Source organism: Betta splendens, chromosome 1 (genome assembly GCF_900634795.4).
Source record: "Betta splendens chromosome 1, fBetSpl5.4, whole genome shotgun sequence".
NCBI lineage: Eukaryota > Metazoa > Chordata > Actinopteri > Anabantiformes > Osphronemidae > Betta > Betta splendens.
Genome location: NC_040881.3, coordinates 1,969,458 through 1,985,053, shown reverse-complemented (window position 1 = coordinate 1,985,053; position 15,596 = coordinate 1,969,458). Strand labels below are relative to the sequence as shown.

Genomic DNA, 15,596 nt, shown 5'->3' with positions numbered 1-15,596 from the left:
CGCATATTACAGGTTAACGTTAGAGTGGAAACACATATCGGCCACGGAATCTCTAACGTCTAAACCACGCCCACTGACAGCACGTGAAGGTGTCACGTGAACCCCTTTATCGTAAACTGGTGTCACATGACCTGCGGTTCATTTTCCGTCATGGCGGCCGTGAAACAGGCGCCGCTCCTCGCTCTGCTCGTCGTCGCTGGTGAAGTTTTAAGTTTTCCTCTCGTCCAGGAAACACAACCCGCCACCAGCTGCGGATACGAGGTTCGTTTAGCCTCAGCGTAAAGGTTTATGCTAGCGAACAGTGACTGTAGCTAGTGCTAAAGGCTGTTAGCGTCGCTTTCATTTTCACTAAGGGGCATCTGTTTGTTGACAGCAGCAGTGAAGCAGTCACATTCTGAGCTGTGTGTTTATACTGTATGTTTGTGTTTGAGTTTAGTCATGTCACGTGACCAAGCCCAACATGCTGAACGTGCACCTGGTGCCTCACACACACGATGATGTTGGTTGGCTCAAGACTGTGGACCAGTATTACTATGGAGGTGAGTTGAACAGTGCTAGTAGTCATACGTTGTTGTCCTAACAAAATTAATAAAACCTTTGCTTTATTACTTATTACAACAACCCCTGGAAAAACTATAAACATGACTTTGTAATTGCTGTAGCATCTGTAAGTTTACCCTGACTTCCCTTGTTCATCTCTGAACTACAAAGTTAAAGTTGCTGCTATCAACAAATGAAAAGTTCTTTTTATGCTGCATGAATTACAATTTAAAGAGAGGCAAAGCAGTTAAACTTCACATTTATCAGTTTGCAGTTTGTGTGGTTTTGCAGGAAGTGGCTGTTGTAAATCGTAACACGATCTATCGCACAGAAGCTTAAGTCAGATAACAGAAACGAGTCTGATTGGTGATGAGTAGTCATTTGTATGGAAGTACACAAGCTGCTATTTGTGCTGACATTAAGAGGCTTTAGAAATTACAAGTCATTCACATCATAAATATATAATACAATATTTACACTAATTTATTATGATGTGTGAACATTAAGGCCCTTTAACATCTAAATGTTATTTACCATAAACTGTGTGTATTCAGCTTCATAATGTAACTTTAGTGTCTAGATATTTTGATCATAGCATCACATGTCTTTTTACAGTAGCCTTGCACTCAGCAGGTGACCATCATCTGACACATTGTTTTGTGTGGTTGTGTAAAGCAGAAGTTGAACCCACTAGATGTGTGTTTATTGTTTGGTTTTTGTGAGCGCTGATGACCGAAAGTGTGCACACAAACTTTGTTTTATATTAAAGTGAACCATAAACAAGACAATAATATTGTTGGAATTCATCGTTATGCACAACAAATTATATTCACTGTAATTGTAGCTACTTATGACAAATGTTTATTATTTAGCGTGTGTTGTTGTTTTAAAAATAACATAAAATAATGTTTCAATATGCATCAGTTACATTCTCTCAGGAGTTTAGAGACAATGTATTTGATCATGATTACTGTGTGTGTAGACCGTAATGACATCCAGCATGCAGGGGTGCAGTACATCCTGGACTCTGTGGTTGATCAGCTGTTGAAGAATCCAGACAGACGGTTCATCTACGTGGAGACGGCCTTCTTCTACCGCTGGTGGAGGCAGCAGAGCTCCAGCATGCAGCAGACGGTCAAACAGCTGGTGAACGAAGGTACGGGAGGCGACGCTGTGCATCTACACAGGACGCCTCCAACCTGGAGCGACTAACGCTTCATTCTGTTCTCCGCGTGTCCAGGTCGGCTGGAGTTTGTGAATGGCGGCTGGTGTATGAGTGACGAAGCCACCACCCACTACAGTGCCGTCATTGACCAGATGACTCTGGGCCTGAGGTTCCTCAACGACACCTTTGGAGCGTGTGGCCGACCCAGAGTCGCGTGGCACATTGACCCCTTTGGCCACGCTCGCGAACACGCCTCCATGTTTGCACAGGTGCAGTAACTTTAGCTGCAGATGTTGAACAGAACCAAATCCAGCTCCTGACTGAGACGGAGTTAATATTCACGATTTATGGAGATTATTTCAAGAAAATCTTTACATTTCTGAATTTCATAAATTCAGCAAATACTAATAACAGCCAGATTAAGAAGCCGTCTACGCATGATGCCTCTATGCTGGTACCTTGATATGTATTAATCAGTGACAGCTAGAGAAAATGAAGCTAAATGATTTGTCTGAGCGTTACTCTAACTATAACCTCTGTTTGTTCCAGATGGGATATGACGGCTTTTTCTTCGGGCGTCTGGACTACCAGGACCGGACTCACAGGATGGTGCAGCGGGAACAAGAGCTTCTGTGGAGGGCGTCTGACAGCCTCACGCCCCCCATGGCTGACCTCTTCACTGGTAAGGTCACTGCACTTCCACTACTTAGTTCATAGTTGGACTGAGCCTGGAAGCGTTTCCTGTAACCACCAACCCAACAGGGATCCTTCCCAACGGGTACAACCCCCCCGAGGGCTTCTGCTGGGACCAGCTCTGCCACGATGCTCCGATCAGAGACGACCCCCACCTGGAGGACTATAACGTTGACGATGTGGTGAAGCGCTTCCTCGTCATCGCGAACAGTCAGGTTTGACACAAACATGACTCCAAAAAAACTGACAAAGGGTTTTATTTAGTTTTATGTACATATTAAATATCCTGTGTTTATTTTGTGTTTTATCTCTCAGGCTAAGGTGTATAAGACCAATCACATCATAATGACCATGGGCTCAGACTTCCAGTATGAAAACGCCAACTTATGGTACAAGAACCTGGACAAGCTGATCCACTATGTCAACGCCCAGCAGGCGAACGGCAGCAAAGTCAACGTGCTCTACTCCACGCCCTCCTGTTACCTCCAGGAGCTGCACCGAGCCAACCTCACCTGGTAGCTGAACTAGTCCGCTCTTCACGGTGGAAAAAAACTAAGTTTCAACATCGATTTTCATTTGACCGTGTCCTCAGGACTTTGAAGAGAGACGATTTCTTCCCCTACGCAGACAACGCTCACGATTTCTGGACCGGCTACTTCACCAGCCGCCCGGCCCTGAAACGCTACGAGAGGATCAGCAACAGCAATCTGCAGGTACTGGTACAGGTTCTGGCTCCGTTAGTGAGTCTGAGCACTGATGTCGACTAAAGCCACTGTCTGGGAGCTGCAGAGAGAAAAGCGGGTTAATGTGCTGACCAACAACACGCTGACGGGTTGTTCCTCTATTTCAGATATGTAAGCAGCTGGAGGTCCTCGCTGGTCGAGCCTCCAGAGAGGGGCCGTACCGGGGCGCGGACAGTGACACCATGAGTAAGACTTGTCCTCCTGCCTCCTGGGTGTGATCGCATGCATCAGGAGCTGCTGAATAACTCCTCACATACTTCAGAGGGTTGATGATAATCGATCACCTCTTTGTCTGTCACTGGCAGAGGAAGCCATGGCTGTGGCCCAGCACCATGACGCAGTGTCCGGCACTGAGAAGCAGCACGTAGCCAACGACTATGCCAGGAGGCTGGCTGACGGCTGGCAGCACTGTCAGGTACTTTACCTTGGTGATGCCCATCATGCCCAACAAAACCCAGAGAAGGATTCTCACACAGTCCAGTAGGGCCCTCTAGAGGCTACATTTTGTGTAGCAGCCCTGTGATCATAGAATAAAACTTTTATTTGTCATTAAGAATAAGAATAAGAATAAGAAAACCTTTAATAGTCCCGCAGTGGGGAAATTACCTCTCACAACAGCAGTACAGATGAGCAAGAATACAGGTACAGAACAGTTTGTGTTGGCACAGTACAAAGCAGTACAGTACAGTAGTACTGTGTACTTACATGTGTTAAAGGACATAATCTGTCTCTGCTTTTGACCATGGGGGAGCAGTGGGCAGCCAGTTACATAGACGTTGTTTGGTAGAAAATGTAGCTGCAGATGTGCATTATTGGAACGAAGTGTAACATTTCATCAAGCATGTTGTAGAACTCAGACGATGAGTCCTGATGTTGAGTTTCTCTCTCAGCTCCTGATCAGTAACAGTCTGGGTGCTCTGACTGGTGTGTTTGGGAAACAGAACTACTGCGACCACCTGAACATCAGCGTGTGTCCTCCCACCGAGCTCTTTAAAAAGGTGAGACACAAGAAGATCATGGCACAGACTGATGACGCGACCACAGCTATCATCATCGTTCTGTGATAACTGTTGCGCTTTCTCTCCCTGCTCTCAGTTTTTGGTCGGCGTGTACAACCCTCTCGCTCGGCCAGTCACGTGGCCGCTCAGGCTGCCTGTGAATGGAACCGCGTACACGGTCTCTGATGTCAGAGGGAAAGCTGTGCCATGTCAGGTCTGTATTATCACTTCACAGTGATCACATAATGACGTGATGTGAATATTATCCCTTCTATCCAGACTTGAACATTTTTATTATTATAAACCCAAAGTCTCGTCTGTGTTTCTGTTCCAGGTGGTTCCAGTGTCCAGAGCCACTCAGGAGCTGAGGAGGAACCGAGGCTTCGCTGTGAACGAGCTGGTGTTTGAGGTCCAGGCTCCTCCATTGGGCTACACCACGTACTCGGTGTCGCTGGTTCTGGATGGTCCACCTCTCGCCTCCGTACGGCACCGCACACCCACAGTGATCCAGAACAAGGTCTGCATTTATTATAAGTTTATTATAACTATAGTCACTAACAAAGCTGCTGGTTTAAAGTCTGTATTTGAAATTTCTATGTGAAAAGGTCTAATTTACATGTTAGTTCTATCCTTGGATGCATTTTTAAAGTTTAACATATGTCCACATGTGTTTTGTTCATGTGCTCCAGTTTCTACAAGTGACCTTTGACCCTGACACCGGCCTCTTGAGCAGCCTCAGCAACCTGGAGACAAAGCAGAGCATCAAACTCACACAGAACTTCTACTGGTTGGTATCTGTCACAACACTCTTAACACATCAGTGAATACCTGGTGTCACAGTCTCTTCCTGTTTGTGTTCCAGGTACAACGCCAGCGACGGCAGGAACGTGGAGAGCCATCAGGCGTCTGGAGCCTACATCTTCAGACCCAACTCCTCCACACCTTTCATCATTAGTAAAACCGCCAAGACCGGAAGCATTCAGGTAGAATCATAACGTTTCTGGTAATAAATAGATTAACAGGTTTGTTTTTGTTAATAATTGTTGTGGTTTTGATTCTTTCTGTCCAGACGTCTGTGGTGCAGGAAGTGAGGCAGTGGTTTGCTCCCTGGGTGTCTCAGGTGGTTCGACTCTACGCCGACAGCAGAGCTCTGGAGCTGGAGTGGACAGTGGGGCCGCTGCCCATAGAGTGAGTGTGAGCCTGTCACAGTGTATATGCTGGAAACCAAGGTAACAGGTTAGAAACCTCGCTCCCGTTCTGTCCTGTTCCAATCAGCGACCACCTGGGGAAGGAGGTGATCACCCGTCTGGACACCAGCATCCAAACCTCAGGCGTGTTCTACACGGACTCCAACGGCAGAGAGGTCCTGCAGAGGAGGTCAGCATTCAGAACGAGAGGTTTGACTATTTGATCAGATCAAAGGAGGCTCAGGTTGTTGTGTCATTTTCCCACAGGAAAGACTTCAGACCGACGTGGAACCTGAACCAGACTGAGCCCATCGCTGGAAACTACTACCCCATCAACTCCCGCGCTTTTATTAAGGTAAGTGCATTTACATGGAGCAGGCATATGAACCTGATCATCTACTGATGGATGTCTGTCTGCGTGTGTTGCAGGATGACATGGACCAGCTCACGGTGGTGACTGATCGCTCTCAAGGGAGGAGGAAGCATCCACAACGGTTCTCTGGAAATCATGGTGAGATCTAGATGTTTCCTGCTTTGCTTGTTCCGTCTTACTTCCCCCTGCAGACTAATGTTTCCAGGTATTTAACCTAATAAATGATGCAACAGGACAGTTTCACATTGAACCGTCCCCCCTCAGCTCCATCGCCGACTGCTGTACGACGACAACCGTGGAGTTGGCGAGCCTCTCAACGAGACGTCCGACATCTTCCCGGAGGGGCTGGTTGTCCGCGGACGCCTCCTGCTCTCCCTCGAACGCCCCAGCGCCGCCGCTGACAGGCACCGGCCCCTGGCAGAGCAGGAGGTCCTGCAGCCGCTGCTGACGTTCAGTGAAGGAGATCTGAGGCCAGGCGTTAAATTTGAGGTGAGAAAGTGTAACATAATCTATGATTATGTTTTAAGAAAAACAGCATTGTAGTGTAGGTTACAGTGCTGGTAATGTCAAACTCTGAGCTGGTTTTAGGTTCATGTTGTTGTTTTCTTCCTTTTCTTGCTCACTGCTGATTCCCTGGAGCAAGAACGTTCAGTCAACAAGTTGATCTTTAGCATTTTATTTTAATTACATACTACAGGTAATTTCAGTGACTGAACATCTGCTTCCTGTTCTGGGTAATTTCTGTCCAGATGTCGGACATATTAGCATTTTTACACATGATTTCACTAAATGTCAGGAGACCTTTGCTGAAAAGCAAAGGCCCTAACCCAAAGGGCTGTTTGTCTTGTATGAAATGCCTTTTGTTGTTTGTCTAGTTCTCGGGGCTCCAGGCTGCACTGCCCCCTGCTGTTCATCTGCTGACACTGTCACAATGGGACAAAGACTCTGTTCTCCTGAGGCTGGAGCATCAGTTCCAGAGCCGGGAGAGCAAAGTGAACTCTCAGCCCGTCACCATCAGCCTGCAGGTCAGATGAGGAAACGCCCCTTATGAAGATAAAAGCTGTGTTTAGGATTTATGAGATCAGCCCAGTCAACATGTTTAGTGTAACTCTATGGGCCTGTCGTTTCTGTGTGCAGAAGCTGTTTTCCTCTCTGGATGTGCTGGGCGTGTCTGAGCTGAACCTGTCGGCCAATCAGTGGAAAGAGGAGATGAAACGGTTTGACTGGACACCAGACGAAGGTACAGGACGCCTGCGTGTCTTCATATGAACATGCAGATAATTAAATAGGCCTGCTCATTGATTAAAATGTAAGACAATTTAATGTTTGGATCAACGGATGTTGACTGTAAACCCTAAAATTACATTTAACTAGTAGTTTAAGTATTGACCCTCAGTAATGAGCAAAAACTGAGCGATTATCTCTTTGGCATTAGATGAAAATCCACTGCTGACATGACAAAATGATTTGATTTGTAAAATGGGGACAATCTGCCTTTTTAAACTGAATTAAAATAAAATGTATCCTTTAACACTAGACGGGGGCAGCCAATAATAAGCGATAGTGTTGATCCTGAGCTGGTGAATGAGAGCAGCTACTTCTGACACCAACAAAGCAACCATGAACCATTGTTCACCCTCATCACGGTGGAGGATCCAGAACAGAACCTGTATTTTGCGGATTACTGACGTAATAAGGAGCTTGCAGCCAAACGGTGGCACATCTACCTCATCAGCATGCTGGCAGATCCTCAGCTCCGGCTTCCTGCCAGTCAGTGATGGACCAGTTGGCCGACGGTTGAGTTCCGTTAGAACAGTGACTCTAGGAATTCACTGAAGCCTTTTAATTCTGAGGGCGACCACTGCTGAGCTGAATCCAAATTAATAGAGAGGCAGTTTCTCTGTGGGGACTAATTAACAGGGGATGAGTCATAAATGTGTTGTAATAGTTTAACAAGGCTCATGTTAGGACGTGCAGTAGATGTGTAGCCTTCCTGGAGCTACTGGTACTTAGACTTAGACTGAGCATCACCAACAGAACACGCTGCTGTTCTTAGTTGGTCCAACGCTGACGCTCGTTCCTGCTTTTCAGAGGAGAAGACTGTGCTGAAGACACTCCAGGTCCCTTCAGAGTGGGAGGTGACCTTGAAGCCGATGGAGATCCGAACTTTCCTGCTCAAAGTCCGACTCGTATGAACGTTTACACATGAAAATTAATTAGTGATGCACTTTCTTGCTGGGTTTTGATTTGACCAAGTGGGGACAGATTTTAAATGAGGCAAAGAATAAGACGGTGCTCTCAGCACAACATCAGGTAAACCGGCAGTCACTGGGCTGAGCTTCAGGTTTCATTATCAACACTGATTATGATTTTTGTACCACATTGATGAATGTAAGAACATTTTGTCCATTTTTTCGACATAATTAGCTGAAGCTGCCTTTTTTGTACTGTAGGTCACATTAAAGTCATAGTGGTTCCAAAAAGCCCCGCATCTGACACAAACATCAGCCTTGAAACAAATCTCACCACTTCTGTGCCTTATTCTGGTGCCTCTAAGTATCAACTGTGCAATAAGTGAAACTATTTCTACTTCTGTATATACTTTGTAAATGATTTTATACTGAGAATCAAGCAGCTGGGAATAAAAATGTATCATTTACTTTGTTCAAATCCTTCTTAAATACTGTGTATACAGATGGTTCTCACTTATGAATCTCATGGGAAGTTGCCATTGAAAGCTACAAATGAAATTGGTGGCAGCTTAAAAGTAGAGGATGAAATTTCCAACCTTTAGGAAAACAATGCAATCAGCTTAGTTTGCCCAAATAAAGACAAAAACAGGTGAAAGTCACTGAGGACTTTATTCTCACACCATACGCTGCATGTTTAACAGTCAAAATTAAATACAAAAGCCTGAGCTTTAAATCTGAATATGTTCTACATATTAACATTTCAGTGTTGTCCCAGGCTTCAGACTAATCACAATCATTCTTACTTTGCCCAAGCTGCACATTCAAATTCCAAAATAAAATTATTAAAAACAAAAAACCTATTTGAAGATAAGGTGGAATTAGTTCGTTTTCTCTTCACTTGTCTGCTCAGGGCTGTGGGAGTAGCAGCATGTTTCACCATGTGTGCATGTTCCCTGAAAGAGAGATGCATGTTAGTGAAGGCATGTCTACGTCTACACTCCATGTCAGACTGCAGAGGCAAAAGCTGGCTGTGTGGTCAGAGCTTTCAGCTTTGAGAGAAAACCTGCCAAAGCATCTGATGAACACGGCTGAATCACCGGCACATCTGGTCTTTAATTTCCTACCCAGGAAATAAAGATTTGTACAGGTATAAACATTTAGCTTATTTCCTCCCTTTAATTCTGAGACCTTAGTGTCAATACAATTTAATGTGATTTTATCCTCGCCTAAAAGAAACATGGAACCAGGTTTGTCCGTGGGACCATTTCTTCTAAACTCGTGCTTCACTCTGCTGCACAACTGACCTGTTTGAACCTCTTGCAGGGGAAACTCTTTAGCTGAGCCGAGTCTGTGGTCTGGTTCTTTCTCTTGTTCTGGAACTTCTTCCTCTTGTCCTGCAGGTCAGTAGAGATTCCACCACTGGACGAGTGACAGCAGAGCAGTAAATGTTAGAGGGTAGAAGAGGATGAGCTAGTGAACAAGTCATGCAGCCAAAGTGTTGATAGCAGAAATGAAATAGAACCCTTCATTTACTCATTCCAGCCTGAAATGTTCTGAGAAGGTTTTATGAGCAAGACAGGAAACAACTTCAACTTTTCTTCCTGAGCCTGATACACGAGTCCTACAGCTGGAATCTAACTTTGGAGAGTGCCAGTAACCAGCTTACCCAGCTTTGGCACGAGCTTTGGGCCCCCAGAAGGCCTGCGGGTTCTCCTGGAACCTGGTCAGGTGACGTTTCCGGGACTGAGGGTTGGCGTCCTCCCTCACAGTGAAACAGGCCTCAAAGCTGCAAACACAGACGTTCAGTAAACTCACATTAATGTGTTTCAGTAATGAGAATCCCAGCTTCCTATCAGATGTCATCTTAGATTCATGTAGAACAACTGGTCTCTGGACTCAGGTGTAGAACGTGGACACACCTGGGCTCAGTAGAGAGGATTCTGAAGGCGGGGCTGGTCTGAGACAGCTTCTCCCTCTTCACAGGATTGGCCTTCTCCTGTAGCAGATCATGGATTATACATGTCTTACACATGTATGGCTGCATATATTCTCAGACTATGAATAACATCAGTAACTATAAAAAAAAAACAAGCTGTTTATTTTTATTTGTCATCCATTAATGTTTACCCAGCACCGCATGAGATCCCAGATGGCTGCAGGAGGAGCGTCTGTCTTGATGGCGTTCTTACAGGCGTGCGAGAGGGAAACTCTGTAACCAGCATGAAGGAGAGCGGATCTGCAGGGAAAAGGACAAAATATAATATAATAAATTTCTAATTTTATAATAAAATTAAAATTTAAATAGAATATAATTGAGAATCAAAGTCAGTGTTCTTTAGCATGAAAAGCAGTCTCCTTAAAGGGTCATGCTGCCAAAACAAGGTTTAGCCTATGTTTGAGGTTAACGCAGCACACAGGAAGCGGATCCACACCTCATCCATGTGTATATGTTTACCTGAACTGGAGCAGCGGCGGCGTGTTGCAGTGTATGGTGCTGCTCAGACTGTCCACCGTGTAATAAAGGGGCACGTCCTCCAGCTCCTGAAGGAAGCAGCAGCGGTGTTAGTCCAGCAGGAAGCAGTGACTCAACCTGATCAGTTAAACACACCTCTGTCACCATGCTCAGCACGCCCTCGATGCGCTTGGAGGTTCCTAATCGGGCTGGGTTTCCGGACACGGCGGATAAAACCCTCTGGACAAATGCCAAGTCGTGAATGGGTTCTGCCCAGATTGGACCCCCGAGCTACAGAGAGAACAGGCAGAGGCTTCAGCTGGCATCTGATGTATGTGTATGCACAAGGAACAGGCAGTCCTTACCTGATGCCTCTGTCCACAGTGCTCACACTCTGGGCCGACAGGTGGTCCAGTGGCGGCAGAATATTTCATACTGAAATCACAAAAGTAACTTTACCAAACAGAAAGAAGCCAAACGCCCCAGAAGCAAAAACTCAAAAGCATCCTGAGCTCAAACAGGTGAATTTGTGGCTCCTCACTAAAGAGACAATCAGACAAACTAGAAATAAATGTGATAATTGTCCTACTGTTTCCCGTTGCTTGTTCTTCTGCCCATTCTTTGTAATTGGAACGACCCGCAACCGACACAGTTGTAGATCAGAGCCTGTTTACTGCACCAGACAAAGAGTTTAAATGTAAATATTACTGCGCAGCTTTGGTTGTATTCTTTTCATTGCAACTTTATATGCATCATTACATTTTCCCCCCACTCTAGTATTTTATTTTGATTTCAAGTTTTGTAGCGTGTGTGTGTGTGTGTGTGTGTGTGTGTGTGTGTACCTGGCTGAGTTCTTCACCGTAGCTTGTCCTGTGAACACGCGCACAAAGACCCTGATGTAGAAGTCGACACTGACAGACAGCAGCGGCTGGATGTATCGCTGGTAAACAGCCGCCCGCTGGTCCAAACTGTGGAGGATGATACGCAGAGCCTGCAGGAAACAAAAGATGGAGAAGTATGTGTCCACAGTTTAATAATATAAAACGTAGAAAAAAAAATAAATAAGAAAAAAATAATCTGTGTTCAGTTATGTATTTATGAAAAACAAACTTTTCCCAGCCACAATCTTAATTGCATTTACTTGAGCATCTCAGGCCTCAGATTAAGGAAGCAAACATTTACATTTGTGCTCTCACCATCTCATGACAGTATCTGGATTTAATGGAGATGGAACCGTATTTGCTGTAGCAGGTCTCTCCACTGTTTCCTGCCATCACCGCCATGTCTGTGCACGTTATACACAACAGGCCTGAGAGGAAGCGACAAAGAATCAGCACAAAAGCATTAGAAAAAAGACGACTCACCCACACATGAACCACTCACCTCCTTCACCGACGGCCTGCACAGCAGCATCCAGGAAGGAGGCTGGGCTGCCGTACGGGTCCAGATCGATTACGTCGTAGCGCTCGTTCTTCCCCCGCTTCTCATACATCAACATACTGGATGAAGGCATTTAGCAAAAGTTCACATTTAAGACATTTAAGAGAGAAATAAATAAAAGCAGCATAATTCATAACTAAGAGGGGGTAAAGCTTGAAGGAATAAACATGAGAAGCACTGCATCAAGAGAATAAATGACTAGCAGGTAGCACCTAGCGTCCCTGCAGCTGGCCTGGAGGAGGTGGCTGACTCCGTTGTACTGCGCATTCCTGGCAATGAGCGCAGCCGCTTTGGTGGAGAAGTCGTTGGCAGTGACGCTCTGCAGACCTGGAACTTCCAGAGCAAAGCGCACCGAGCGCAGACCAGAGGCTGCGAGGCCCTCGAGGACGCGAAGACCACGCTGAAATAAGGATGAATACACAAAATAACCTCAGTCAGCAAAGAGGTGGAAGCACGGGCACGATTTACCATATAGACTAGTTTCTAAAGTATCAGAGCATGTGTGATGGAATCAATGTCAGATGTGTCTTGAGGTTTTGTACGTGTGCGGTCATGAAGACAACATCGTTCACCAGAGAAGATCAGGCCTCATTCTGCACAAGCTACAACAGCTTCAAAGACAGCATGTTGTGTTCAACTGCATCCAGATCTGCCTTAACTATGGGAAAAACCTAAGTAGCCTCAAACAAGGCAGCTGGAGGACTGAACTTAACAAGAACAGGTGTGCATGCGGGGAGCATGGGGCAAGGGCCTTGTTTAACAGTTTATCCTTTCAAAATATGGATTATAGCAGCAATAAATGTTGAACTAACAGGAACTTGGGCTATAAAAGGTAAATGCCATTATAACAACAATTAGTTCAAGTTAATTTTTTATTCAGATGTTTAGAATCTCAGTGTCAATGTCAGAATGTTCAGTCCCAGTCCAGCATCAAATGAGCCACTCTCCAGCAATATATTACCAGCTCTGGCAACTCACTAACCAGCTAACGAAAAGAAGCCCGCCACTAATGACATCATTTCACAGTCATGAAGTCTGTTTCATAAGACAATCTAATTGCAGCTCTCGCCCAACGGGGGGCCACCAGACTGTGAAATTACCTGGGGCGACATTAACATAAGTCATTGGACTGCAGCTCTTATCGGAACAGCCTCACACTGGAATCTGCGTGTGTATTATTAGAACGGGAAACCCCAGCGGAAATCAAACCAGAAATCCTGAGAGTACAACACTACAGCAGCAGCAGCTTTGGGGTTTTGGACTTTTCTTAACTTTGGGTTTAACAGTTTTGTGCATGTGTGTGTTCTTGTGGTTCTTTCGATATTTCAACTTCAGCATTTTTCTTCCTCTTCCACTTCATTTTATGTTTACCAAAAATACATTTGTTGGGTGGATGTTAATTTTTTTGACATGATAATTATAAGACTACAATATGCTGTCCTGCTATTACACTTTAAAATCAATTCTGCCTACCTCACATTTCTCCCCCACCGCTGCAGTTACACTTGGCTCCACTGTTCCATTTTTCTCCTCCATCTGCACATCGGCCTCATTCGTCTCTTGTGACAGAGAGACCACCACCCTCTCCGTCTCCCCAGGAACCAACACCTTCACTCCGCGCTGAGCCAGCAGATCTCTGGCAAACTCTGTGATCACAGCACATCTGAGGACGTAAAGCAAGTACTGAGATCATGTCTCTGTGTCCCTGTTCTTAAACAGTGTTTATCGTTAACAGTTTTATTTGTTGTAAAAATGTATTAAGTTTATCATTTATTTTGAACTAAGGAAAATATAGAGTGAGATGTTTAAATAGCATGCAACCATGTGGGAAGTTACCCAGCAACTAGGTACCTACATCAATTCACACAGTCCACTAGAGCTTAAAGGGCAAGATCATCTTTAAAGAATAGGTTTATGCTATAAACATAAACATTTAACATAAACTCCCATAATGCACATGGATTTTGTGATAATGATGTACTACCACAATAATGCAATTCAAATCACAGGAGGCCAACTGTGTAAAATATGGCTAGCAGAATCAAAAACCATGAGAGAGTGAGACTGAGTGAAAGTGTTGTATTCTGCTGACAGCAAAGTTTTTCCTCGTAACAAAGTTACACCTCTGTTGCGTCAGTTAGAGAAATACTAAATACTCTATTTCCAGGGTTTTTGATGAAAATTATAAGTTCTGAAATTAGACAGTTCTGCTAGAGACAATAATCACCGGTGGGTCCAGATGGTGCTGCCATGTGCCCACTGGCAAGTTATATTACTGAGAGGGAATGAAAGAAAAATTCATTCTTGCCTTTCTCAGAAATATGCTGAAGACAACACTGCAATGAAGACACAGGTGTCACCAAATACAACTAATTTGTTCAGAGACCATGTGTTGCACATGGTCATGTGGTCACATCCCCATATTATTTTTTTCTTTTAGCAGATATGGGCCCAGGCTCTTACGGGGTAAAAGCTGGCTATAGTTCTGGAATGAACTTGACAAACTGATTATTTTCTACTACATGGTTGGCCGTCCTGTATCATAGCTACTTAATGTGGGTCATATCCTATTTGTGAGGTAATAGTTTGTTCTCCAGGCTCAGACTGGACCAGGTTTTAACTTACGTTAAATCTCGATTAAACTCCTGGACTGGATTGTAAAAGACCTCATTGGCACTGGGAAACAAGATGGCTGCCTTGCCCTCCTTGACCACCGTCTCCCCTGGCAACAGACCTGCAGGAGCTGTGCCCTCTTTGTCAGATGCGGTGTCTGTAGGTGCTGGGCTGGCGTCTTTTGTTGGAGACTCTGTGCATTTAAGTGGAAGGCTGGTGGAAGGAGTCTCTGAGGTCTGAGCAGCTTTTAGGGGCTCCATGGATCTCAGTCCCCTGTTGATGACTGCAGCTGCAGCACTGCGCAGCTTCCACCGAGAAGTATATCTGCCAGAACAGGTGCAGAGAGGACGCAGGCGATGGGAGACGATGAGGCGGATCAGTTGAGCTGACTGCACCAGCATAAAGCAACAGTGCCTGGAACAAGGACACAGGGGCTGATATCTGTGATACATCACAAAATATGATTCTGACAAACATTTTAAGGACAGCTATGAAAAACGAAACACTAACCTAAGATAAGTCAGCAAGTTTGGACAACTGGCAAAACAAGTAAATGTTTCTCTAACTTTAGTTTTCTTAAACGGTACAATCATTTCAGTATCAAAAAACGTGGGACTAAAGCCTAATAGAGCAATACATCAGATGAAGTGTGGACAGTATTAAATAGCATTTAACGTCCTATTAACAGATAAGACTGTCTGTCGTTCAATACTGATGCAATGAGGTAGCATATAACGTGACAGCTATTTAACTGGTACAAAAATAAGTTACATCGAATGCCAGCTTTTAAAAACTACGATAAACGTTAGTTGATGATCCAACCGCCATCCTATTCTAACATTGAGTTAGCATGTGTGCTAGCTACGCAAGCAGCCGTAAGCCGTTTTACACCTCCTCCAGACGAATCCTGCTCCTCTGCTTTGTCACACTTTGGCTGTAGAGGTGCAGCAGGTGACGTTGTTCCGTGTCTTGGGTCGTGCAGCTTACGGCTCAGCCTCGGTTTGTAGCTCACGTTAGCACATGGGAGCGGCCATGTTTAGAGCGTTTCTACGGAAGCCTGCGCGGACATGAAGGCGTGGCCGCGCTCCGCTCCACGAGCTGTTAAAGGTGGAGGGAGAGAATAACGCGAGGAGAAGAGGGAGAGGCTCCATCAGCCGTCGTCTGCGCGCGCTGGCCTCGTTTTTCTCCCGCAGTGAACAT

General features: G+C 45.2%; 2 protein-coding genes across 3 annotated transcripts; one reads left to right on the top strand and one right to left on the bottom strand.

The window, feature by feature from the left end:
- The first annotated feature begins 104 nt into the window (after positions 1–104).
- On the top strand, positions 105–8,358 carry man2b1 (mannosidase, alpha, class 2B, member 1). The gene is given in 24 exon segments (XM_029142562.3): positions 105–261; positions 437–539; positions 1,523–1,696; positions 1,781–1,974; positions 2,255–2,387; positions 2,468–2,613; positions 2,714–2,913; positions 2,991–3,111; positions 3,249–3,327; positions 3,447–3,556; positions 4,032–4,139; positions 4,237–4,353; positions 4,474–4,656; positions 4,829–4,926; positions 5,002–5,122; positions 5,209–5,327; positions 5,415–5,516; positions 5,594–5,681; positions 5,756–5,797; positions 5,799–5,837; positions 5,964–6,188; positions 6,575–6,724; positions 6,837–6,939; positions 7,791–8,358. Coding segments are annotated over 24 exon segments (2,994 nt in total). The 5' UTR covers positions 105–126; the 3' UTR covers positions 7,895–8,358.
- Positions 8,359–8,541: 183 nt separating this feature from the next.
- Positions 8,542–15,490, bottom strand: trmt1 (tRNA methyltransferase 1). Of its 2 annotated transcripts, none has more exons than XM_029142583.2 (16): positions 15,288–15,490; positions 14,409–14,810; positions 13,257–13,446; positions 11,996–12,183; positions 11,727–11,842; positions 11,540–11,652; positions 11,186–11,334; positions 10,933–11,016; positions 10,709–10,778; positions 10,500–10,634; positions 10,347–10,432; positions 10,019–10,127; positions 9,811–9,887; positions 9,558–9,677; positions 9,196–9,310; positions 8,542–8,844 (listed from the first exon to the last, which is right to left on the bottom strand). In XM_029142583.2, the coding sequence occupies exons 2-16, from the start codon at positions 14,795–14,797 to the stop codon at positions 8,770–8,772; spliced, it is 2,016 nt and encodes a 671-aa protein (XP_028998416.1). In that variant the 5' UTR covers positions 14,798–14,810; positions 15,288–15,490; the 3' UTR covers positions 8,542–8,769. The 2 variants fall into 2 exon arrangements, with proteins under 2 accessions (XP_028998416.1, XP_028998407.1); XM_029142574.3 differs by lacking the exon at positions 15,288–15,490 and adding an exon at positions 14,907–15,280.
- Positions 15,491–15,596: the final 106 nt, after the last annotated feature.